This window comes from Camponotus vicinus, unplaced genomic scaffold (genome assembly GCF_025532165.1).
Source record: "Camponotus vicinus isolate PSW18456_S1 unplaced genomic scaffold, iyCamVici1.0 SCAF_1, whole genome shotgun sequence".
NCBI classification, from domain to species: domain Eukaryota; kingdom Metazoa; phylum Arthropoda; class Insecta; order Hymenoptera; family Formicidae; genus Camponotus; species Camponotus vicinus.
Genome location: NW_028141945.1, coordinates 3,892,097 through 3,917,999, shown reverse-complemented (window position 1 = coordinate 3,917,999; position 25,903 = coordinate 3,892,097). Strand labels below are relative to the sequence as shown.

The following is a 25,903-nucleotide window of genomic DNA, read 5'->3' as shown; positions in this document are numbered from 1 at the left end:
CTAATTGCACCAAAGTATTTATTCTTAGAATAAGTAGCAGCGAAGGCACTAAATTATATTTGTTTATCAATGATTATTACGAAAGTAAAGTTAACATTTTAGCATGCAAGTGTCGTCTAGAAACGAGGACAATTTCGGAAACTCTATATAAATTTTTTTACAAGTACGAGCGTCATCATATTACTTTTGCCGCATGTAAAGAAGTAGTGTTGCATAGAGTTTTTTTACTTCACATTTTATTTGAGGCGTCTCTTTCATTTCTACTTCCCACCTTGTGCGGGATAACTGATAACATAACGTAAACTTTTTGCAAAATATTTATCGCAAAATCGATTCGACGAACTATCGCTGTAACAAGGAACGAACATATTTTATGCCGATTGAAATTCTAATTATGACACTCGTCAAATAAGACGCCACGACAGAAAAATCAGAGTAATGTATTCGCAGGCGATTGCGTTAATCGCGTCATGCACATGGAAATGTATTGACGAGGTATACAAACGTTTGCCTTATTTTCGCTGACATCAGCATAGAGAGACGACTTTTCCCACTACGTGATTAGCCTTAATACTTGTTTCTTTTGCAATTGTTCTCTTCGCTACTTATACGATTTATCGCGATTGACTTCACTGGTAGAGAACGTGTCGCTTTATAATATTTATTTGCAATTCATTCTATATATGTACACGTATGTCCGCCTATTCGTGTATATTGATAACACGTCCTTTTAACGCAATATATTCGATAATGGCGATCGTAAAATATAATCTCTAGCGAGAAATATTTAATGTCTTGACGTGAAAAATTCAGTAGTCAGATAAGAAATGTCACAGTTATGTATTTAGCAAAGCTTCGTTAGGCGAACGTATACAGTATACACGGACGTGCGGACGTATTTAACGTAGATTATCAGTGATTAAATAATAGCATAGAAAATAATTGTTTTCTTCACCACGAAGCTAGAGTCTTTCAACTATTTTGCCATTGACCTTTGATACTTGATATTGTATTTTTACTCTCATTTTCTTCTCTCTCATATATTATAAATAAATATATATATATATATATATATATATATATATATTTATATATATTTATATAGCTTAGTTCTTCAACTAGTTAGATCGCTAATATGATACTGTATGAAATCTTTCGGAATATGCATGTATGTGTGTCATGTTTGTATCTGTGTACTTGTACATACATGTGTATATGCATTCACACTCGTCAACTGTTGAATGTTATACGTGTAGATGCATGTATATAATTTCGTCGGCAGGCAGGACACAATATGTGACGAGATATGCACTAACGTTTTTTTTTTTTCAGATTAAAACTGAAAACGCTCCCTTTATCATTGTCGTAAAAGAGATATTGCTACAAAATGTATCGTATCTTAAATAGTATGTCACATTATTATTTATAATTTGATTTTTTACAAATGACCGAAACGCATGAACCGATAATATCAAAATGCGCGCACTTGGTTGTCACAACTTGTATCCCACAATCTTATTCTTCGAGTCGGTGTTGTTGATGAAATCGCAATTGATTGATTGGCATTGTATTGGCTTATATCTGCTTAATACCATACAAATGAAAAAAGAATTCGTCTTATCGCGGTGGAATTAAATAAGAGAAATTCATCGCAATTTTATACGTGTCAAGCATAATGTCAAAACGTAAAAAAATAAGATGTGTATATAGATAATAAGATATATAAATAAGATATAAAAAAATAAGATATATATATGCGCACAATTTGAAAATTTTCGAAGCAGACTTTGACACTTCGAAAATTGCGAAAAACAATTTTGTGTTGCACACACACACAGTTAGCCGATTTTATATATATAATAATCGTATATATATATATATATATATATATATATATATATATATATATATATATATATATATATAGATTTATTCCCATGTTTCTTTGAAATTTGTGTTGTTTCGTGATTATAGCTAAGGATAAATTCGTGTTCGCAAAAGTCATGAGTTAAATTTTTTTTAAATTCTTTTTCACATTAGGAACTTCCGTCTTACATGTTTTAATATCTAACATTCGCGAATTTTCATTCTTCATATGGCACATATGTCAAGGCGTAACAACGTTTAAAATTAAAATTGCAGATATACTTGACGGTGTGTTAATCTGTTCGCTTGACTTTTCTTATATGAGATGTGAGTTATCTGGAATTTAAAGCGGATAAAAATAAAATCTAGTTTTCTTTCGGAAACTTATGACGTAGAAATTAAATGGACGGGCGAATTTTCAAGTATTGCCATCGATGGTATGTACATGATTAATGATCGCTCTTTCGCTCGCGCTCTAGAGTGATTCAATCTTAATATAATACATTTAATAATATACTCTCACTTTTGCATTTTCACATTCCTTACTTGTATTTTCGTGCGCTTTTGAGAGGTCTCGCATACACTGCATGCCAGAGTGAGTTATTCAACTTCTCTCTGTTATTTGTTAATGTGATTACACGCATAATACGTATCATCATCGATCACGATTACGATACTTATGTGTGCACGCATAGATGAATGTATATAGGTACTGTTTTCTACTTATGTACTCTTTGATGTGCATTGGCTTTTGACTCATTTGCCTATTGTGTTGTGTCTATTTGTGTGTTTATCTGCATGTGTGTGTCTGTATGTATGTGTGCGTCTGTATATGTGTGTGACATGTATACTTATTATATTTATATACCTTCTCGCCCTCTGGTATCTCAATTATACAGTAACATTTTGCTAAGGCATTCGTTATGGCAAGTATATTTTAAAGGTGCCGATGTCTAAATACGCGCGTGAAATACTTCTCGTACACTTTATAAAAGTATAGTCGGCCGGTTAATCCCCCTATAAATATAATATAGCCAGGCTAGGGTCTCGAATCGGTTTTAAAAAGAAACGACGGCCCCGTTAGAAAAGAACTGTCACCTCGATTCGAATTTTTATATGCATAGATACATTATATGCGGCTTGCACACACTCGCGGCCCGCGCTAATTTTTTTTTCCCTACTCGCATGCAATTCCTCGATCTAGAGTTTTGTTACGCCTAATTATTCCGTTAGTAAAATATATCGAATCGCAAATCGCACTACACGTAAACCGCGAAACGAGAAGAAGTTAGATCTCGAAAAGCACGAGTGTGTGTTCCTTCGGCCAGAATGCGTCCGACTACTAACTTTCACTCGGTGTAAATGATATCGCTAACGAGATGCAATTGTATCTCGTGGGAAATTGTACGACAGTTTGAAATATTCGTACGTACCAAGCGTTATTAGCTGAAGATCCAATTAATTTTCCTCGTTCGAATTAAATCCTTGGCTATTAATTATTGCTTACTCACAGCATCAGCCGGTTTCAATGAAATACGCACGGCAGCGTAGAACACACGGCGTATATTTATCATTATTACTTTGCACTCTCTTATGACATGTGTAAGATCGTTTGCGAGTAATGGCGTAGCATATTAAAGCAATCTTTGACTAATATATTCGAATACTAGAATTTACACAAGTTTGTACAAATGTGGATAATTTGTAAAATATATATTTATACATTATATATATTTATTTTGCCACGTATTTATTTATTTCACACATATTTAACAATCATGTCAAATTATTAAAAATCCTTTACATTTTAACATCGTATCAAATAATGGTGGACACTTGCGGGCAATGTTGTGCGAGCTACACCATTAGCATCGCAAAGGATATTGGCAATATGCTTCTAAAGAACCGCAGCATTCTTACTCTGCCATGTATTTCATCCAAATTTGTAATTTCGTATAGGATCTTTGCAGTTAAATTCCCGGAAAATCTTATTTTACAAAACACCAAGTAAAATCTGCGGATCGCTAAAGAAACGAAAACGGGCTTGCGTAAAAAATTAAAGTACTTATCGTATCTCGTGTCTCTCATTCCAATTATATATCGATCTCTCGAGCAAATTTCTCATTATTTTAACTAATAATTTTCTTTGTTGCACGCTGCTTTTTTTCATACGCGAGAAACAATCGTAATCACACAAACGTAATATCGTGTAAATAGAAAAAACACCGATAGACTCGTACCAGCGTCGCACAGTATGCGTACATATTCATACCATAAGCACGACGTCGAATTCCCGCTCATGGTGTGAACCCTGTAGAAAAACTCTTTCATAGAAAATTGACGCTAGGGTAATGTTTTCTTCATTTTATTTTTTTACAAGGCGTACTATGCACAGATTTCCCGGCTAGCTGTCCTAGTTTTCACACGGTGCCACGATACTTGAGAGCTCTGAGAGGCACAAATATGGCGAGAATCGAGTAATATTTCATGTGTCGATAATCTTGAATAATTCAGAGAATAATATAATAATGCGAAAGAGAGAAATTTTACTGAAATAATAATATGATAAATTGATATAACGAATTATATATATATATTTAACGAAGATTTAATTAATATGATAAATTCTATTTAAGATTTATTGCAGAGAATTAATTGCTACTTCTCTGATGGTTGCGAAACACATTTGCTATTATTTATGACTCCTTTAGAAAAAACTATGGCATTTGATAGCACCATTGCACTCGTGCAATCATTAAGGTCTAGCGATTATACATCTTTATTTAATACTACACAAGAATTACTGCATGCGCAAGCTTTAATGTGCGCGTAATTCGTTGTCTCAATCACATTTGAATTCTTGAACAGTTGTAGAAAAATGGATAATGTATGGATCTATTTTTATAGGTACATTATTTTTAACGTATTCACATTTGTCAAAAGTGTTAAAGTAATTTAATAAGCTTCATTTAATATGAAATACTTAATAACGTGTGTTTCACACGCGCAATACAGTACAGGAGAATGGAAAGAATATATTTTTATTTAAAACTAAAATAATATTATATGCAAAAATATCGTGTCACCGTGCAAGAAACTATTTAAGAAACATTTAACAGCCGATCTAATAGCCGCGTTTCATTTAAGCTTTGGACAGTCGCGTGTTCCTTTATCGGTCGTTTTTTTTTTTATGGCTTTCGATCCTTGAAACCGGAAACGGAAATTGTTGAAGTTTATTTCAAGGGGAAGATAATTTTTGAAATGGTTCTGTCGTATTCGTTCTGTCACGATATTTAATGAGCGAGATTAGCGGAGGATAGTCGGGATACACAGTAATTGGAAATTTTGTCCAAGCCTCTGAAGTCTGCTGTATGTGAATTGCGAGATTAAATATTCTAAAGAAATCAATATACGATAATACACGCTATATACCAGTCAAGCGTTTTTATCGAGCGCGTTTTAAAAAGAATTCTCGCATCCAGCGTATACTTTCGCGACGTCTTTCAACAGAACAATTGATATGTGAAATTTGAAACACACGTTCACGATCTCCTCTTTTTTTTTTAATGCAACGTCCTATTCCGCATAGACCGTAGCTAAATTGACGCACTTTGATCAGCCTCGGACGACTATCTAACACCCCCGCAATCCAGTGCATTATCCTTCGAATCGAATATAGTAAACCTGCGTTTTTATCTCGGGCTGCCAGTTTACGTCAGTACAGACTCTATGCATCCATTTCCGATTTCCGGATCTGTTTCCCGTGGCCTGATCCAGTTTTGCTGTTCACGCGCAATCTATCTCTCAATACAAAAACTATTCATCTCTTTTTTTAATTTTTATTTAATAATGTCTCACTCTTGTCTGTTAGCATTTACGGAGTAAGGTTCACACACCTCAAATAGTCACATAATCTCTGTTTAATCCTAAAATGTTATTCTCCCCTGTTTGTTTGTAGTGCACTATAGATGCGTATCTCTTTACACGTACATTGCGTACGGTATATATGTACACGTAATATATTTTGTTTGTGTATGTGAGTAGAGTACTAACACAGCGCATTCTTGCCGCAGTTTTTTTTATCGTTTTATCGACATAAGTAGACAGTGGCTAAATAATAGTGTCTATTAATTAGCAGTGGTAGTAAGAGTACAACTTCTCCTCTTTTCCTTTTTTTTTTATATATGATCACTTCGTTCTTTCACCTCGCACTCGTCTCGGAGAGCACAGTAACAATGTTATATATTTATATAATATTTATATAGTAATGCGTACTCTTCTCTTAGGCCCGAACCGGCAGATTAATCCTAGACCGTTCGTACAGATTAAACCTATAAAAACGTCGATTATGCGGTCTACGACTATTCTACCATTGGAATGTTTCGACCTCTTAAACGCATTCTCTCTTTTTTCCTCTTTCTCTCGCGTCTCTATTATATATATAGTATTTATATATATATAATATATTATTTAAGATGAGACGTGTGAAGATGTGCAAAATAATGACAGAAAACTATGTTTCTCTTGCATGAAAAATAGGTACTTCTTTCTTTTTCACTTGCTCTCTCTCCTCTTTTTCTCTCCCTCTCGCACGTGTGTAAGTGTACATATGTATATGTATGAAACGCGCGTGTAATTTTTAAAATCTTATGTAGAGAGATATATGTACATGTATTCGTGATACGCGTCAACTAGAAAAAACGACTTGGCTCTTTTCTTTCAATCGTGCATTCACCAATGCATCTCGTTATCACGTGAGTAAAAATAATATGCGGGCGTTATTTTTAATAGAGGATGACTGACTTTACTTGTCATGTGAAAGAAAACATCGCAGTCTTCGATTTAAAAGAAAGAACGACTGCATTCTATTGCATGCAATATTGAAAAAAACGTTTCCTTATTAATCCTAAAAAGCACGACAGATATAGAGAATGTTACATAGAGAATGTTGCATAGAGAATGATTTATATTGTTTAAAGTTTATAAATTTTATGTGTTGATAAATTATTGATAAAAAATAGATTTATCAATTTTTTTCAAAAATAAATAAAAAATATAGGTTTTTAAAAAATAAATCTTCTAAAAAAAGACTGCTGTTTTATTTTATAATTTTATATATAGATGGGGACACACACACATTACGTGTTAATGCTACGAATTTATTTGTACTCTTTAGGATTAAGGAGTAAGAAACGTTATATGATTCATAGTTTTAAATTAAATAATACTATAATTTTTTTTTATCTTTCGCTTATTTCTTTATGCCGAATTTACTTATACTATGAAATATTTAAAATGAAGAGAGTATTTTTCTTGTTTGGTTCTTTGATTAGCGACTTTAAAATATACAAAGCGAGATCGGTCGGTATCAATTGGCCTCAAAGATGTGGGTGTTTATAAATTATTGTTCGAACGAAATACGATAGATTAAGCTCCGGGGAAATAATGTGATCTGTATAAATTGTTCGTAAGTATCGGTTAATCGATTTAGTCAGTGTCAGACCATTTCGCACGTAGCTGAATATTACAGAGTTATCTCGCAACACGATATTTAACCACTATGCATAATATTTCATATATAATATATATGTGTATCTGTATTTGTTGTCATTTATTTAATCGCCTAATTATGCGGTAGTGGTATAGTAATCATTGCAAGTAATATAATCGTAACAATAATAATAATTTATTACATAGTATTTATAGCTTCTCTTATAGTACATCGCGCTTTTTTGTCTTTATCTCATAAAAAGATACTTTGCTTGCGTTTCGCTTAATATTCATTCATTGACGTGTAACCACAGCGGCCCAAAAGACTCTCAACAAGTAAACACAGCCTTCGGGCCCTCGGTAGCATTTGTATAGAACCGGTTAATCCGTATAATCATCGCATCGTAATTTATCTTTCCTTCTCTCTCTACCTCTAAATTCTTTTTACGAATTTTCAAACGCGCGACCATAGTCACTCATCTCTCACCGATCCTATTTATGTACCAGGACGGTCTATCGAATGTATCCGACACTGAGTCGCAACTTGTAATCATCACTCGATCTCTTAGTGTCGTTATAATATTTTCGAAGCGAATTAAAACGTAGCAAAATAAAGAAAGATCTATCAAATAAAGCGAGTACTGAACGCAAATTATTTCGCGTTTGAAATAAAAAAGAAACTCCTTCTCCAGTAAGACATTAGCCCATTGACGTGAATTTCTTCTTCTTCATTCATGCACTTTTTTCTCGGAGTATGGAGTATTACGCGTTATATTCGTTTTACTTATTTACGCGGCTCTAATGCAATACGAAGCTAAAGCTAAATCGCGTTAACTTAATCGGAATACTCTGTCTTACGACGTACGATTTCTCTCTATATTAATTGTTTCCTTAAAAAAAAGAGCATCCTAATTCATGTAGATTATATTGTTTTTTTTCTCTCCTAAAGTGCGAAACGTCAACTTGCAAAATCACAGAGAGAGAATTCCGCATCATTACATTGTTATTTAGGATTATACCTAATTTTTCACGATGTGTATACTACATATTCTCTATAAACTTCTAGGCCTGCTCTTCGTCGTCTTTGAGATCTTCATTCTTCGCTGCGTCTATCCGTCCTTCTTTAATATTGCACTTGATGTGACGCGGCGATTATTCTCAATGAAGAGACGCGGCGTAAAACGGGACTCCATGTTTTCCAACCGAGATACAGATGACTTCTTTTTTTCATCTTGCGTTTGTAATGAACTAAAATTTCGCAAATGTGTGAATTTTGGCATCTCTTCTAAAGGAAATCGAACAAAGTTTGAAAAATTAAAGGGTGTCTATAAAATATTTCTCCTCCGTTCTTCGAAATTTTTTATCGGAAAATTATTTCGCGAAATATATATATATTATGGAGAGATTTTTTTATATATATTATTATAAAATATTGTGATAATATATATAAAATATTAACACACATAATTCTCTTTGTTCCTATATATATATATATATATGTAAATAATTTATATATACATATATAAATCATACATATATAAATTATATTAAATTGATATTAGTCGCCGCATTTTCGCACAAATCTGTATCATGGTTGGAGCATAAGATTCGATTGTTCTGGTCAGTTTTGCGGTCTTGGACGAAAATGCCGTCAGATTAATATAAGAAGGCGCTATAAATCGATTGCTAGAGAACTACTGGCATGGCCGATATCTATGTATAGACCGCTGCTATAGAATCGCCCAAGCACCAGGCACAAAACCACCAGCTGTCTTATCGATAAGAAAGTTCTATCTTTGTTCCAACATGGAGCCGTTAGTATCTCTGCGTATGCTAGTAAAACGAGTGTCGTCATTGATACGAATCCTTGTGGAAAGTGTCGCTCTTGTGGAAGATTCTCCGTCCTTCTCTCGTAAGTTCTTGGCTCGCGAAATTATTCTCAGACTTTGGTCTGGGCAAGAGACAAGCCGGTAGCGTTCTAAGCTCCATACTGTGTACCTGAAATGCCGAATTTTATAAAATGACAGATTGTGTATATTTATTTATTTATTGCAAAGACAAGAGAAAATGGACTTATTTCGTTGATTTTCTGATAAAATTATGTGAATAAAAATTTGGTCTTTTTTTTTCAAACAAAGTTTGAAAAAAGGGACTGTACAAATTGTAGAAGTTGAATAATTGATCGTATACTTACTGATTCTTCGCTGGCGCTGGCATGCGCGGCCTGCTCCGCGAGTGCATTTACTACAGCGTTTATCGTTTTTGATTCGCTGCCAAGATCCTCTTCGCGATGAGCCACCAAGTTAGGATTCTTTCCAATTTTGTTTAGCCTACAAAGAGAGCATGATTAAGCGTAGGGAATGTTGCACGGGGCATAACCGACTATTATTTACACAAAATTCTAAACCGCTTAGCAGCACAATGATCTGTCCGTTTTGTGGCGCTTGCCGCTTATCATCTGTACTTAATAGTCATTATTATTTGTTTCAATACTACTTGCACTGCTAAAGGTAATTGAATGAAGTTAACTGATAAAAGAATTTATTTTTGCCACACATTGAATTTTATATTGCTATATTTGTCATAAATAGATAGTGCGAAAATAATAAATAAATAAATAAATAAATAAATACTCATTGAAGAAACTTTATAATATTCGAAAATATTTTCGTGAAAATCTTGTAACATTACTGAGAAAATAATGTTTAATATTATAGTTATCTTGTGTTGTGTGTGACAAAAATTGTATTGAAATAATTTAAAATATGTTATGCCAAATTATAATAAGATTATCATGTAATGAATGTGTCGAGAGTGTAAAACTTTTATCATGACTTTAAATTAAGATTCTGAACTACTCTTAATCGGATAATATCCGACTTTAAATACTATATCGGATATTTATCCTTTTCTGGATTTTACAAATATAAAGCAAAAATTTCGATTATATTTTTACATCGATATTTCAAACAGATATTTCGAATAAGATTTAACCCTCTCAACTCATTATAAATATCGTAAGTTAGTGCGCTTTCATCATAAATTTATCCCAGATTCTTCCCAATGTATTGCCTCGTTTAAAAAGTCACATAAAGAGCAATTTACGTGACAATATTATTTCTCTTTTTTTCAACCGAAATTTTATTGATATGTGTGTGTATGTGTATGTTGAAAACAAGCATTGTGTTCTAACAACACATACGAGAATCGATATGTTGAGGAAAGATCGACATGCTTTCGACAGGTAACAAATGATTGATCTCCGTTTTGTCGGACAATACACAATGCTTAAATAAAGTAAATGGGAGTGGGAATGATGATTGACATCTATTAGCACACCAACTCGATAGAACAAACCTAACCAAAGCTTATACCTCTCGGCGGCAACGCTCTCCATCGTTCTGCGCATTAGCGGATACTGATCCAGCACGGCATTGAAATGATCCACCGAGAGGCTGAAAAGATTGCAATAGGTCTCCGCTCGAACCGACGCTACCCTCCTCGCGTTCGTCAACAGACAGATTTCGCCAAAGTAAGATCCGTCCGATAACGACGTTGCGACTTCGCCGTTCGCCATTACGATATCGACTATGCCTTCTTGTATGAAGTACATTTTCGAGCCGATAGTACCCTCCTTAATGATGATATCACCTGTAAATTCATTTCCGCTTAAATGACACGTAGGATTCTTCGAGTGACGCGCAAGGAAATATCCTTTCCGTGCCGTGTCACTAAACGGGATGTTTTATGGGTGCGATAAAAAACGCGTTTTTAATGACAGCGACAATCGATACCTGGCTGGAAGACTTCGTATCTGAGTTTCGTGACGACATCCGAGACGAAATTCGAATCGGCGTTGGCGAAAAAGGGCACGGACGCCACCAGCGATCTGCAGTTATAATTTATCACATCCTGAAAGAGAAGATATAATCTTTATACAGACACCGTTTCGAGCCAAAAGATTTTTTTCTTCTGTGTGCTTAACTCTTTTGACGAATTTTACAGATTAATATCATATTAAATACTAATATTATTAATTAGCAATATTCCATTAGTATATAAGGTGATCGGATGTCAAAGAAAGCTCTTTCAGGAATATAATATACATATAAACGTTAGAGTTTGATTAAATTCCGATTGAAATGTTTCAATGTGTGATTCTATCGTACTTCTCTCAATTTCTCCGAGAGCTCTCCAAGAATCAGCTCCTCGTCGAAGAACTTTCCTTGATAACGGTGTTCAAAGTACTCCGTAATCCTCTGTCTCATTTCTCTCGGTAGTTTTCGATAGGCCATATATTCCTCTACTTGTTTCACCTACGGACAAGCCAGAAGAGAATTAAATTCTTGCGATACACATTCTAGGCGAGTTGCTTCGTATGATCGTCTTGTTGTAGCTACCTTTTCACGGTATTGTCTTCTCGAGGAATCGAGAGATTGAATGAGATTTGTTGCGTGTCCGAGGAAAAGAGCGTAACACGTCGCACCACTGATCATGCTGAGCATGGTCAGCCACATGTCGGTCAAGGACTGCGGCGGAAACCTACCGTATCCGATACACAGCATGTGCGACATGGCTTTGAAGAGGGCCCACGAGTATTGCTCCAGCCAAAACGAGTCCTGTAAATAAGCGGCAGGTCGTAACGGAAATGCATTTGGCGATCGATCGCCAATTCTGATACAAAGTGCATAGTGTTTACGTAAAGCCCTCTTGTGATCTTGTTTCTTGAAAATTTACGAGAAATTGGTACACCGTCAAGTCATCCAATAATTTTATTTTATTTTTTTAATAATTTTTATACTATCGCAAAGAAAGGAGATTTTATTATTTATTTTTACATGATATATCTTGAAAAAATCCATTTGTAAAGAAAATTTATTAAGTCTATCGATTCTACAAGGAAACATATTTTAAAGAAGCAATTTTGAAGGAAAATAGATTATATTTTAATTTTACAAAATTTCTAATTATAATATTAATATATATGCCTATTAACCACGGTACAGGTACTAAATGATAACATTAATTACTTACTTGTAACTCATTAATGGCCACCCATGAATTACTGGGAAATCCTTGAAGCATGGGTACCAGAAATTGCAGACAGCCACTCCAATGACCAATTAAGAGCATCATACAGATCAGGTTAAAAATCCGCATGAACACCGACGCCATATTCAGGAACTGCCAACAACAATGGTAAAGCTTTACTCTCGTGTCAGATTGGGAATGTATCGGAATTTCTCACACTTTTTGGTTAAAACTTCTCGTTTGTCCAAAGCTCCGGTTGCGTAGTGTACAGCAAATAAGCGAGTGTTGCACAAAAACGCGTTAGATATATAATTCGTTGAGTACATTGTTCTATTATTGTTTTTGCTTAGGTTTAGGAATATTTAATAAACTACGTGAGGAATTCCGTCACTAAGATCCAATCGTCTATCGACAATTATTCATCGAAAGTTTTCGCACATAAATTTTGGAAAAAAAGGACGAAAGGTAAAAGATGAATCTAGTTAATCCTTTAAACGACAAATTAATTCATAAATTTAAAATTATATACTTTTGTTAAAATCGCGAACTTTTAGAATAAATATTTAAAAAATAAGTGTCTATTTTTTGCGCATAGTGGCATTTTAAAAAAATTTTAATTAATTTAACTTGCTGCTAATGGATTTAGATTGGAGTTTAAAGGATTAAGATGTAATTAAAAAATTATGATTTTTGTTTTTAACGTAAGTATCAAGCACTAATAATACTCATTCGGATCTTAGTGCGGATAATTTGGGTGAGAGTGTCACATTTTTCCTAAATTGTCATCGCCGTTCATATTCTTGAGGTTTCTTTTTTCATCCGTTAAGAAAAGCATGCTGTATTAGAAATTACGCATCACGTGGCACACAAAAAAGAACAATTTAACGAAACCTAAAAAACGTTGATAAATAACTGGTTACTCTACAAAATGCTCTAACAAAAAAATATCGATCATTTGCAATTCGTTGGGTCAAGATTCTCAAACCGCTTATGCGCCAAATATAACAACAGAATAAAACAGAAACAATCGACGCTTATCTAGTGACATCGATGCAATTCGCTTGAAAGTGAATTGCAATTATTCGGCTTCATTGTGCGCAATAAGTACGATATGGGAATCTGTCCGTACTAAAATGAAAAGCCGGAGAACGCGGAGAATATTCCGACTTGGGCTAAATTGCCAAATTAACTTGGAGAGATTCCAGTTTACTTTGCTGATCACAATTCTCTCATGTGGTTTATATATATATATTTTCTCAACAATTAATACACACTATTATATAAGTGATTCTTCTTTTTCTAGTAAATGTTAGCGCGTTAAAATAAAATATTATTGAAAATATAATCCTAACAAGTGATTTGATTTTAAATATAACCATTTGCGTTTTTAAGTTTAAGCTAATTATAGTACATTATAACAAGTGATAATGACATTATTAAAATCTTTCAAAATTGCAGATTTATTATATTTTATAATTAATTTCTTTTTATTCGTATAAAATGACGAATCTCACGAAAATCCTTCTTATGATCAGTTAAAAATTTATCCAACAGATTAATTTAATTTAATTTGTTTAAGAAGACATAATAAAATAATCGATAAATTATTTATAGACTCGGATTGAATCTCAGCGTTCTCCTGTTAATCGAGAGATAAGGATAAAGTTATCTAAGGATCATCAAAGGTATCATGAAGTGCGATTCATGTTCATGGTTATGTACATAACATATGTACACGTGTGGCGATGACATATATATCCGTTTTCGCACGTATGCGTGCAGCACTCGCAACGAAACGCGACACGTGCGTCGCAATAATGAGTGTGTCATGCACCCGCGGTTCTCTCGTATTCGAGAAATTTTGTTCGAGTGTTCCGTCGACGACGAAAATGAATTTTCAATACGACGCCATTTCGGAGCACGTACGAAGAAAATTTCCCCGAACCCGATCTCGTTATATATGCGGCGGCGAATTGATATTTCCGAACTTAAACGCGTTTGCCCAAATACCCATAAAGAGTTCAAATGCGAAGCTTCGCGTTCTTAATTTTTGTTTAATGTCTATGATATCGTTCGATTTATCATTCTCGCTAGTTCTTGTTAGTTACAAGCTATTTTCGTGAGAAAAATTATAAGTATTGCTTTTTGCCTCATCGGATAAAAAATTTGCTGATAAATTATTAATAAATTTAAAAATAAAATAAAGAATTTTAAACCAACGGTCATGGGCAATCGCGGTATAATGATGTTGAAATCGTACGGCAGTGGGACTTGTCCCCTATATGACAGGTAATTACTCTTGCATTTAACCGCAGAAGTGACAGAACCATTGTAGTACTGACATAATAACATAATGACGTATAATAATCTGCTCAGACAAATGTGTCATCTCTTGCTGAAGATAATTTAGTTGTATAGGTTTTACAAAAATTTCATATATTCTTTCTATTTTATTACGATATAGAGTTATATAAATATTGTATAATAAATATCAATAAAGATCACAAAAAAGCAAATAAAATAATTTAAAATTTCACATTTAATCTTAAACTTTAAATCATACACAGGAACAATTTTTTATATTAATAATATATTTTTATGAGTAAAATTATTATTTTAATTAATCAAATTGCATAGCTTTATTACTTGCGTATACACTAGGGAGACCTAGTAATCAAAGAATCTCATAAAAATTTCATGTAGTTATTTTAGATCATTAATAAATTGCAATATATAAAAGACGATGAGAGAAAATGAGATGCATCGATGCCCAATCGCCGTAGGATTTCGATGAAGCGCGGAGCTCTGGTTGTCTCTAAATGGCGAAAATATTATGAATACATTCTATTATCTATTGGGTATCGTGATGCTCCATGAATGATGATCAATGGTACAGTTTCTGCGCCTACGGGAAACAAGTAAGAACACGGGAAACTTACTGCTAAACGACATATAACTCAATACATTACCTGGTCTACAAGTAAAGATCGTGTACACGTTTGATGTACACGTACACGCGCGCACGCATACATATACCTTCAACGTCTTAATTAATGGGCCATATACGATGTATATATATGCGCGTGGCGTGCCTTCGTAAATTAAGAGAAAGAGAGAGAGAGAGAAAAAAAAAAGAAGGGAACACAAGGTAAACGATACATCGAAACTCAACATCACAACCTTTTCTTCTACGAGACAGTCACAAGTCCAATAAAGATGAAAGCTTGATTTGTCTCCACGATGATGAATGAATAATCAACGATTAATGAGTCAGCGTCACTAATCAATCGATGGCGATTTGTAAGTGGCAACAACAAACGCTCTAAACGACACCGGAACAAAAATGAATGCGCAAACTAAAAACACAACAAAGAACAACCGACGAGTTCACGAGGGAGAGATGTTTGTCGTGGGTGAGTTTTACGCTTCGTCGGACACGTTTCAAGTGATTATTATTATGAGCATTATGAAGGGACAACAAACAAAACGCAGCTGCCAAGTCAAACGATGTCAGTTAAGCGGCGCAAGCCAAGCCACGAAGCAAAAAAGCCGGATTTTCGCTCTTTTTTGTCATCCGTTTCTATATGTCCGCCCTTTTTCATCTCGCAAGCATACACATAGCCAGCCAGTATTACACAAAAAAGGGGGGTGCACTTTCTGCGGTCGAGAAGCAGCGACAGCGAAGGGCGAGCGGGTACAGCAAGAGCGGGATGATAGACGCGGCTAACGAGGGGATGCAGGGTGAAAAATCGTTCGCAGAGCAGCGGCAGGGGAAGCGAGCTGTCTACTCTCATACTCGTTGCATTCTATCATTACTATTTCCTTTAACACTCGCGCGTGTGGCTTGTGTGTTTCGTTTCCATGATATCTCTTCTAAGATAACGATGCGCCTCGGATATGGTAATACAGTGCGCGATTTGCATCAAAGCGACAGAGAAGGGACGCCCAATCACGTGCGCTCGTTTTCATAGGATCGTGCACACCGTCTAGCGATCAAAAGCATTTCACAATAGATAGTGCGTGGAAACAGGCTTTTGCAGTTTTCCATCGGGTCGTACATGGGACGTGGAAGAGGGTACAATATACATGGAGATACAGAGAGATCGAGGAAAGACAACAAACAGTCGAATAGCAAACGAGAGGAAGTTAGAATGAGAAGTTAGAGAAAGATTATATATATACATACATATATAGATATATGCGTATATATATATATATATATATATATATATATATATATATATAAAGAGATAAAGAGAGAGATAGAGAGAGAGAGAAAGAGAAAGAGAGGAAGGGTTCAACGAGTATGACGATCAAAATTCGAGTCAAACACGCCATGCCGGACTATCGACAACCGATACCCGTTCACTTTCACAGAGAGCACGTATCGAATATCGCGCTGATCGATCGAGGATCATCGAAAAATCGGGGCCTGTACATCTTGCGTGGTTTACGCCGTGCTCTGGCATAAACATGATGCACGCTCGTAAACACGTGTGCCGGGAGTTTCCTTTTTATTATCTATATAATAAATATATAATAAATATATTTTTGTGGATCTCTAGAATATATCACACACATAGTTACATGACTTTCTCATCGCTAGGCGGGTGCCGATGGTGAATGTATAAAAGCATAGCCTATTGCTGCGGGTATATGTAATGTATAATGCGGCGGAAAAAGTATATAAAAGCTGAATGTTTGTAATTAAACCAACGAGCCAATCAGCGTACAGCTCCTTCGTCCAATTAACCTCGTTAGTCCGGCTCCTGGTCTTCGCGAGACATCGGCAGAAGGGCAGTCGATCGTTTTGACAATCGATCTACATATTGTCGCGGCCGCGATACTATGCGAATCATTATTTTTCGAATATTATGCCAAGGAGATAACTGATCGATTTAATTATCAAATTTATGGGTTTTGATAATTGAATCTTGAGAGGCGAAAATTATAAGATTTCATAAGATTTTAAATATATATTTCAGTCGTGTTCGCGAAGAGAAGCGTCGCTTTTAAAAAATATAATATTTTTATTTATTTACTGAAACTTTTGTTTCAAAAATTAACACGCACGTGTACAAGCGAAATGATGACTTTTTATTGTTCGGATTTGTATGATTTTTCATTCGTAATTACATCATTCGGATGCAAGGAGAAAATTGAAAGAATCGATTTCCTTCTATCGAGTCTCGCGGAAAACCGGATAGTGAATCGCCGAGGTCGATTCGCGATGGACGAATCGAATGGACGTGAGCTCGCGCGTTCGTCAGGACGGGTTACCTTAAAAATAAGTTCGCTTTTGCTGAAACCGGACTTCTTTTTAGTCATATTGTCAGAACTTAGGCGCCCCCTCCGCTCAGTGCGTTTTTTTTGTAGGTTCTGCAATATCTAGAAACAAAAGAAAGCGGGACATAGCCAGACGTAGTAAGAAGAGGGCAGGTTAATAGAAATTTGGCAGGTTAGTAGAAATTTCACAAAGAGAAGGAGAGAGACAGAGAGAGAAAGAAAGATAGAAATAGTTACAGAAACAGTATATATAAGAAAGAGAAGGAAGTAGAGATAGAAAGAAACAGAGTGAAAGTAACAGTAAGGAGAGAGGGAGAGAAACGTCGGTATAATTAGTAATAGACGGATACGTATTATAGTTGACAGCTTTTGCAAGATGGTATATAGTGATACAGTGTGACAGAAGTAAGAAATTGTCAGGCGGCTGTAGGATCGATTTTTTTCTGGTCTCTCGCGAGATCAGAAATTTCCGTGTGCATTTCACAGTTGCTACATCACACAACGAACGTTGAAGGACAATCCCATCCCTAATGTATCGTGCCTTCGTTAATATAGTACTCGATCGCGGTATCCGCCAGCGGATGTGCAAAGGTAGTTGACGTCATTTTGAACTTTCCTAACAATGAAGTCCGTTGAAGTATTATCGCTTAAAATAAATCAAGATAAAAAAAAGAAAAATGATTTATAAGATGTTGGTACCTCTCATTTTTCGTCTCCTTCCTGACCGCTATAATACTGGCACATATACAAGCACATAAATAGAGTAAATAATCACGCCAGGTATATCGTTCAGTATCGATATGAACTTTTGTCTCGCTCGCGAGTATTGATTCGTCATTAATCAATACGATCGGTCGATCGATCGATTGACCGGTCGAGTAGATGGAAAAGTGAGTAAAGTGTGAGCGGGAGCACAAGTAAAAGAACGATTTCTGTGAGAGCGAGTGTTGTGCACGTGAAAATACAGTCGGCACGGTAACAAGAGAGTAACGATCCGATGATCCGTGAATTAGATAATTAGTAATCAACAAGCCATTCGTTAGTATCAAAGCTCGAATCAGCAATCGCGCGTCAAGCGTGAAGCCACAGTTCCTTTTCAAGCTTGGATGAAGCTCGATGAATTAATTAGCGGATATATATGTGGTGGCAAATTTATTATAAAAACGCGCGTATCAAAGCCGTATATCTTCATTTCGAGCGTATTTAAATATATTGATATACTTCAATAAAGATTGCTGCCTCGCGATATTGTCAACCTCATCTTTCATGCAAATTTGACGGTATTGTTTCAATTTAATAGAATGGTATAAATTTAATCCAAGTACGCAAACTACAGAGAAGATTTAAAACTTTTATATGTAGTTACCTATTTTGTCTTGGACAAATATTTAATAATTTAGTAGAATCGAATTAAAAAGGGATTAATTAGAGAAAAGCTAAAAAAAAGAAATATGAAAAGTATATATTAATTTATGCTTAAAATGAGAAAAATTATTTCAGATAATTCGATGATAAATAGTGTCTTAATTTAGATCCGTGAAACTCATATATCGATGAGAGAGAAATCTGTAAATATGATATCAATGAGAGAGATATAAAAATCCACTCTTGTGCCGAGGTAATGTGCGCGCATCGCTGCTCTGCTGAAAGAAACAATCTGTGACGAGATAAACACTCAACATTTTGCCTAAAAGAGAGAGGAGGCTTTCCTCTATTTTTCTGAAAAATTTCATGCAAAAGATACGAAGATAGAAAAAAGTTGAAGATGATCACATTTTTTCATGAGAAATTTTCCGTATGCAGCTCGAGATGAGAGGACATTGTATAGGTAACGATGAGATTATCGTATACAGATACAACATCAAGGATACGCTTGTTAATCGATCTTGCAAGTTTGCTCTGCCACATCTGTACTTGTATGCATATATCTCGGGCCATAATCCGCGTCAAGAAACGCGCGATTTGCACCGCGCTAAATGCGCGCTGTGTGAAAATCACGTAGACGTAATCGCGTGATAATCGCGCGCTTCTGCGTGACGGTTATGATTTATTGTCACTTAATGTGCGCACACACGTGGGTGCGTTTTAATTTATATAGTGAATGCAACCAACCCCGACCATTATCGCGACGGTTTGCTGCTATATAAGCTGTTAACTCTAATGTGCATGCTTACAAAGGCACTCGTGTTTGTTATCTGATTTAATTACGATGTAAAGGGAAACTGAGTGTGCGGAAACAAAGAACACCGCGTCATTTTTGACATTTTTCATTCATTAATTAATTGAAAGACGAGCATAGAAACGGAAGTTGATCCTACTAGTACTAATCTGTCAAAGTTCGGAGATATATGCACAAATGTAAAAATATTTTGCTGAAATATTTGTTGAAATTCAGTATTTATATAAGTCACATTGTAATATATAAATGTCGCTTAGAGGAAAAGATAATTAATACAATTCTAAATTAAATAAGGTAGAAAATTACGATAAATTTACTATCAATAATAATTATAATAATATTAAACCTTCCAGCGTATCCTTTTATGTCTATATTTTATGTCTGTTTTTTTTTGCGTCTTTCTTTTTAATCTTTCTTATGTTTTTTATCGTTCTATTTTTCTACATCATGAACTACCTATTTATTCTTTTCTGTTATACTGTTAGAAGTTTTTAATTAAAACATGAATAAACTATAAAAATCGAAAACTTTTAAAATTAAATTGTTTTAAACTCAAAACAGCAACATAACATCAGAACATTATTTTATATTTTTATCTGTACGTTTTTTTATACTTAAGACTTTAATATTAATTCAAGACAAATGATAGTTTCAGAGTTGTAACTTTACAATTCTCCAAATTGATACATTTGTCTAAATCTTATTTCTGCGAGATAAGTTTTGTTCAGTGAAAAATACGAGAATTACCGCAAAAAGAAGAAATAGAAAATGAGACTCGTCTCTTTCGAGATCGGGTTTGCGATTAATGAACTGTCTCCTACGTATTACCGGCCTCTTTTTGCGAAAGACAAATTGCACGTACAAATGAGTACAGTATACGTTGACATACATATATATATATATATATATATATACATATATACACACGCACACATACACATATACATATACGTGTATATTCTGGAAAATATTGATAAATGCTTCGCTTTTTAGGAACACGTATCAAGAACAACATCTCTCTTGTAGAAAATTTTGTTCTTGTTATACAATAGAATCAAGACAAAACTGCATCATTGACGATTCGCCGTGTGATCACGGAGGAGCATCAATTTTCAAGACGAACAAGACGCGATAGATGCACGCGAAACTGAGGAAACGTTATATCCGCTACATACACACACACACATACACACAAAGATATGTATATATGTATATATGTATATATGTATATTTTTATATATATACACATGTCGAGTAGCGAGATCGTTAAATGACCGCGCGCTGTCGCGTACTTCCCTCGCTCCTGTCATAGAATGGATCTAACGATCAGGTCTATGGCGTAAAAAAAAAAAACACGCTGAAAAATATCGACAGTATTATAATATAAACGTGCTCCTGGAGAGAATAAACAAATCAAACTTAATAGTATTACGGATACATACGTGGACAAAGGAAAGTATTAACGATAGACTTTTCTTGTATTCTTCGTTTTGGGGTTTTGGGGAAGTAAAATATTAAAATAAAATAAATGGAATAAAATAAATGGAGTATTGGAAACGCTTCCTTCTCGATTAAAATTAGACATATCTAAACAACACGAAATAACAAGCAATCAGATGGAACACAACATAATCGGGGACAAAATAATTGGCGAGGTTTGCTAGAAAGTAGTTTACCAGAAAAGGAACAAGGGAGAGAGGAGTAAAATGTCATTGGAATAAATAAAATTGGGAGCACACACCGAACACGGGCACATCGCCAAAAATTTTGGACAAATAAGGTTAATATACACCTATACACTCACAGGCAGACCTACGGTTAGACCAACCAACTTTCTCGTCTGTAGAGCGGTTCGCGTCGAATACCTCGTAGAAATTTTCCATATATTCGTATCATTATTTTTATTGTACAATTATTCGTATTGTACAAGATTCCTCTTAGAGACATTTCGTATTTTATAATCGCATATCAGCTGAGTTCTTCAAAATTCCTCAAGTAGTAAGACTTCAATAATGGCGACAAACGAATTCTCGATTCTTAATCATCACCGTGACCTCATGCGCTACCATTGTCAAGAAATGGTGCATCCGTTATATATATATAATACTATCGGTACAGTTACATGCACACGTATCTAGATTATGCTCTCCGTCACTGAAAGAACGTCGATAACTGCTATTGATTCATACGGTAATATACATGCGCACCTATATTGTATCAGGCCAATAAAATTATGCGGCTTATGGGGTCGGTGATAATCGAGAGTCGAGAAATTCGAGGAAGATGAGTGTACTGTTCCGGCGATCGGCCGTTCCTACGATTACGCGATCGAGGCGCGCGATCCATCAGTATTCGACACGACCAATTAATTCACACAATGACTATTCGTAATCAAACTCATGTTAGTACCTAGCACAGAACGGAACTTTCCAACAAAACCCGACAAAAACAAGAGCATTTCATACCAAAAAACCGTTTTCAAGAACTTTGGCGAGGAATCAGCTATTCGGTGAAACATGGACTTCAACTATATATATAGTTACGTAATAGAAAACATCGTCACTAGAATAATATTGCAAGCATTATCATTCTCCATCGATCAATACATACTGAATTCTTCTCAGCTAATATCGCATCTTCTAATCTGTGATCCATGTCACACGTCGCATCGCCAGAACTACGGGACTAAGGGCAAGACTGATCAAGAGCTTGTTAAAATTTCCTACGCGGTTTTTAACAGATTTACTATATATCTTTCGAGAAAAGCTACAACTACATTTATCTCTCATGAGAGAAGTAAAATAACAATATTATAACTTGAAATATTATAACTGGAAACGACAATATTATATGTAATTTCAGTTGAAAATCTTTTTATAATAAAATAAATCTTATTTTGATTATCATATATAAAACTCTTTGTTTCATTTATATAAATTTCAAGTATTTAAATTTTGAGAAAGTTACGCGAGACAAAGACAAGGAAAGAATAATTATCTTGTAAATCTGTAGTATTATGTAGTTATATGACATTTAACTAAAGGATAGGCATAGTCTCTTTTTTTCGATCTGTATTATTCTACGGATACTCCTCGACAATATTAAAGCTCTTGATCGGCTCTGCTACAACTCATAAACTGGATCTAAATATCGGGCGTGTATATGTGTAAAAAATTCCTCGTACCGAAGACTGTAAATTACACGACAAGACTATGCACGCTCTCTAGAAAACTCAACGAGAAATATGACCACAAAACGAAAATGACAATGATAATCAGAATAATTGTAATCAATGAGTAATAACAACGAAAGAAACAATAGCAGTGAATAATAGTAATGATCTAGCGTATATAGATATACGTAGAAACACATTGAGGTTTTGTGTTAACGAACGCTTGAATCAAGAAAGGGCAATTGGCCTTGGTTTCAGGGTTACTAGGCAGGCACACCTTGCTGGTTCGGTCTGGTTGGGGCGGTGTCGCCCGACGCTCGTAGTGCCTCTCCGGCTGTTGATAAAGGGGGATCTGCAAACCCATTCGGAAACGTGTTCTCGCAGTACGCCTAGTAGTCGTTTTCTTGTATATATTGTTTTCTTGTGTTTATATGTTGGGGGAGTACAATACAAAATTCTCTTGTATGTACGTGTTTAAGTAAGTTGGATTGTATGTGTGTGCATAGTGTGAAAAAACGTATAATATAAGGGAAGATAGGGAGATCGTCATTGTTTTACGATATTTGATTATAAAGAAAGAAAGTGAGAGAATAGATTTTCGATGATATGATAAGATGAGATATAATGTTATGAATATTGAATGACGTAATAATATGCCATCTGCGATCTCTTTTGCATGTATTGACGATTCTTATGTCTACCTGATATAGGGATACACTATTTTCACATTAACGGCTCTGTGCTCGCTTTAAAAATTATCAAACGACGAAGAGACAAACATAATGTACAGATTATGAAAGAAAATCGCGTTACATTTCAGTGTTTATTTATGTGATAATATATTCGAAAATTTGAAATGGAAAGTTATAAGTGCTATGTTTTCCATGTGTTAGTATATTTTTCATAAACGATATATCATCTAGAAAAGTAATTCTTGTTTACTTAGCCCTTATGGTCTTCTTACGTCAAGTCCATATTTTGTGGCAAAATTAATAATTTAAATTAAAATTAAATTTTACAGATATCATGTAGCAGTCTATATATTATGATATGTTTGTTATAATTGAATAATAATGAATTTTGATTTGATATAATACCACGCATTTGTCGAAATTTTACTCTTGCATTCCGAATATCTAATATGATAACTGATGATAATAATTCGATTATTTTTAATTTAAATGAGTTAATGTTTTTAATTATTTTTAAAATATCTATATGAAAATGGCGTGAAACGCATATGAGAATAGCCGCTATTCTCATTGTCGTTGGCACGCGAAATTATTAATTCGTTAAACTTTTTTTATTGAAGCTTGAAGTTGAAGAGATAAGACAAGAATTAATTGAATTTTATTCATTAAAAAGGAATTTTATCCCTACATTTTAATAGGGAAATCATCTATCTCGTGAAGAAACGGAATACAGGATAACGATCGTCGATACAATTTGTATTTGTTTAACAGAATCGTTATCCATTTCGCATATTCCTTTGCTTTTATTCGATGAATAGTAGTTTGTCCGAACGGTATCCGCGCTTTAAGGAATCTATTGCACTTAGAACGCAGCTTTCCCTCATTGCATACATTTTTTAAAGCACCTGGTTTGTACAACAGAATAGAACAGAGAGGAAAAAGCAGAGGGAGGCAATAGTACGTTTCAAGGCAAGCGTAACAAGATTTTCAGCGAATGACAGACTGCTCTCTTGATTGGACGAAAAGCCTGATTGATTCGTTGGTCTCTTCGCTGCACGGTTTTACGCTAACAGCGCGAGCACAAATAATGTAACACAAAACGTTATCCCACGTAAACACAATCGCCGACGTGCTGAAGCACCGAAAGATAGCAAGATAATTTCTCAACCCAATTACCGCATACAATTAATGAACTTGCAGTTCATTCGCTGTATAATTGACCTGGCAAAATATACATCATGTGTACGTAAATTTTACATTTCTCATCTTCTTATTAATGCAAGAATGCATAAATTTATTAATTATATTAATAAACTCTTTTTCTATTCTATATAAATGCAATAACTACTTATTTGATTTGAGAATTAATGTCTGTTTGAAGAAATAAGACATATTCGAAATATATGAGATAAAGGCGCGTATTTATTAAGGGAATTTATAAAAAAAATCAATCTAATCTAATTTAATATTTTTCTTTACTGCATTTTCTGTTCTTTCTTTTAGCTTTTTCAAAATGACTCTCGACAGAGTGAAAGTTTACATGTCATATCTATTATCGTGTGATTACCATGTACATTTGTTTGGAAAAACAATTACTTACCCGTCGACGGATCGTAGCACCATTATATTACGTGCGGAAAATCGATATGTGCGTTAGAAAACGAGAGCAAAAAAAGTAAACGAATAAAAAATATGAGTAGCGAATAGCAACAATTATCGGTGCATCAGAACGACAATGAAAAATATAATAAAATATCGTATATGTATGTGTATATGTGTGTATATCACGAGATTCTCCATCAAGTTTTACGATATGCTAGCGATGATTCCGCAGGAAATCGCGTGCACGCGTACCTTTTTTCTCTCTATTGCCATTTAGTCACGCTATCTCTTATATTCGTGGACTATTTGTTTAGATGTATTATTTTTATCATTATGGCTATTATATATATATTTGTTTACGCTTCTCTCGGTGCAATGCGATATGATCGAGTAAAAGAAAGAGAGAGGGAGAAAGAGAGAGGGAGAGAGAAAACGACTGACTCTAATTTACGATTATTATTATCATGAAAGAGAAAGATAGACGGGGAGGGATTGGAGACTTTCATGTAAAGTGGAAGTTTCGAGGTATCACGGGATACACTAGAGTAGAGCCGTGGGGACATTCATTATGTTCAGCAACGGAAA

General features: G+C 34.7%; 1 protein-coding gene across 8 annotated transcripts in view; it reads right to left on the bottom strand.

Annotated features, from left to right (window-relative positions):
* The window catches only part of Ih (hyperpolarization activated cyclic nucleotide gated potassium channel Ih), a 126,524-nt gene continuing 100,621 nt past the window's right edge, over window positions 1–25,903 (bottom strand). For 3 of the 8 annotated variants that reach the window (XM_083092997.1, XM_083093007.1, XM_083093035.1), the window contains 8 exons: window positions 17,668–17,775; window positions 12,391–12,540; window positions 11,757–11,975; window positions 11,526–11,672; window positions 11,151–11,268; window positions 10,719–11,007; window positions 9,551–9,686; window positions 1–9,354 (listed from right to left, as the gene is read on the bottom strand). In XM_083092997.1, the coding sequence (XP_082949123.1) occupies window positions 9,208–9,354; window positions 9,551–9,686; window positions 10,719–11,007; window positions 11,151–11,268; window positions 11,526–11,672; window positions 11,757–11,975; window positions 12,391–12,540; window positions 17,668–17,775 (1,314 nt within the window). In that variant the 3' untranslated portion in view covers window positions 1–9,207. Of the gene's footprint in view, window positions 9,355–9,550; window positions 9,687–10,718; window positions 11,008–11,150; window positions 11,269–11,525; window positions 11,673–11,756; window positions 11,976–12,390; window positions 12,541–17,667; window positions 17,776–23,301; window positions 23,377–25,903 lie in introns of all 8 variants that reach the window. The other 5 variants (XM_083093038.1, XM_083093044.1, XM_083093003.1 and 2 more) reach the window with 5 other exon arrangements.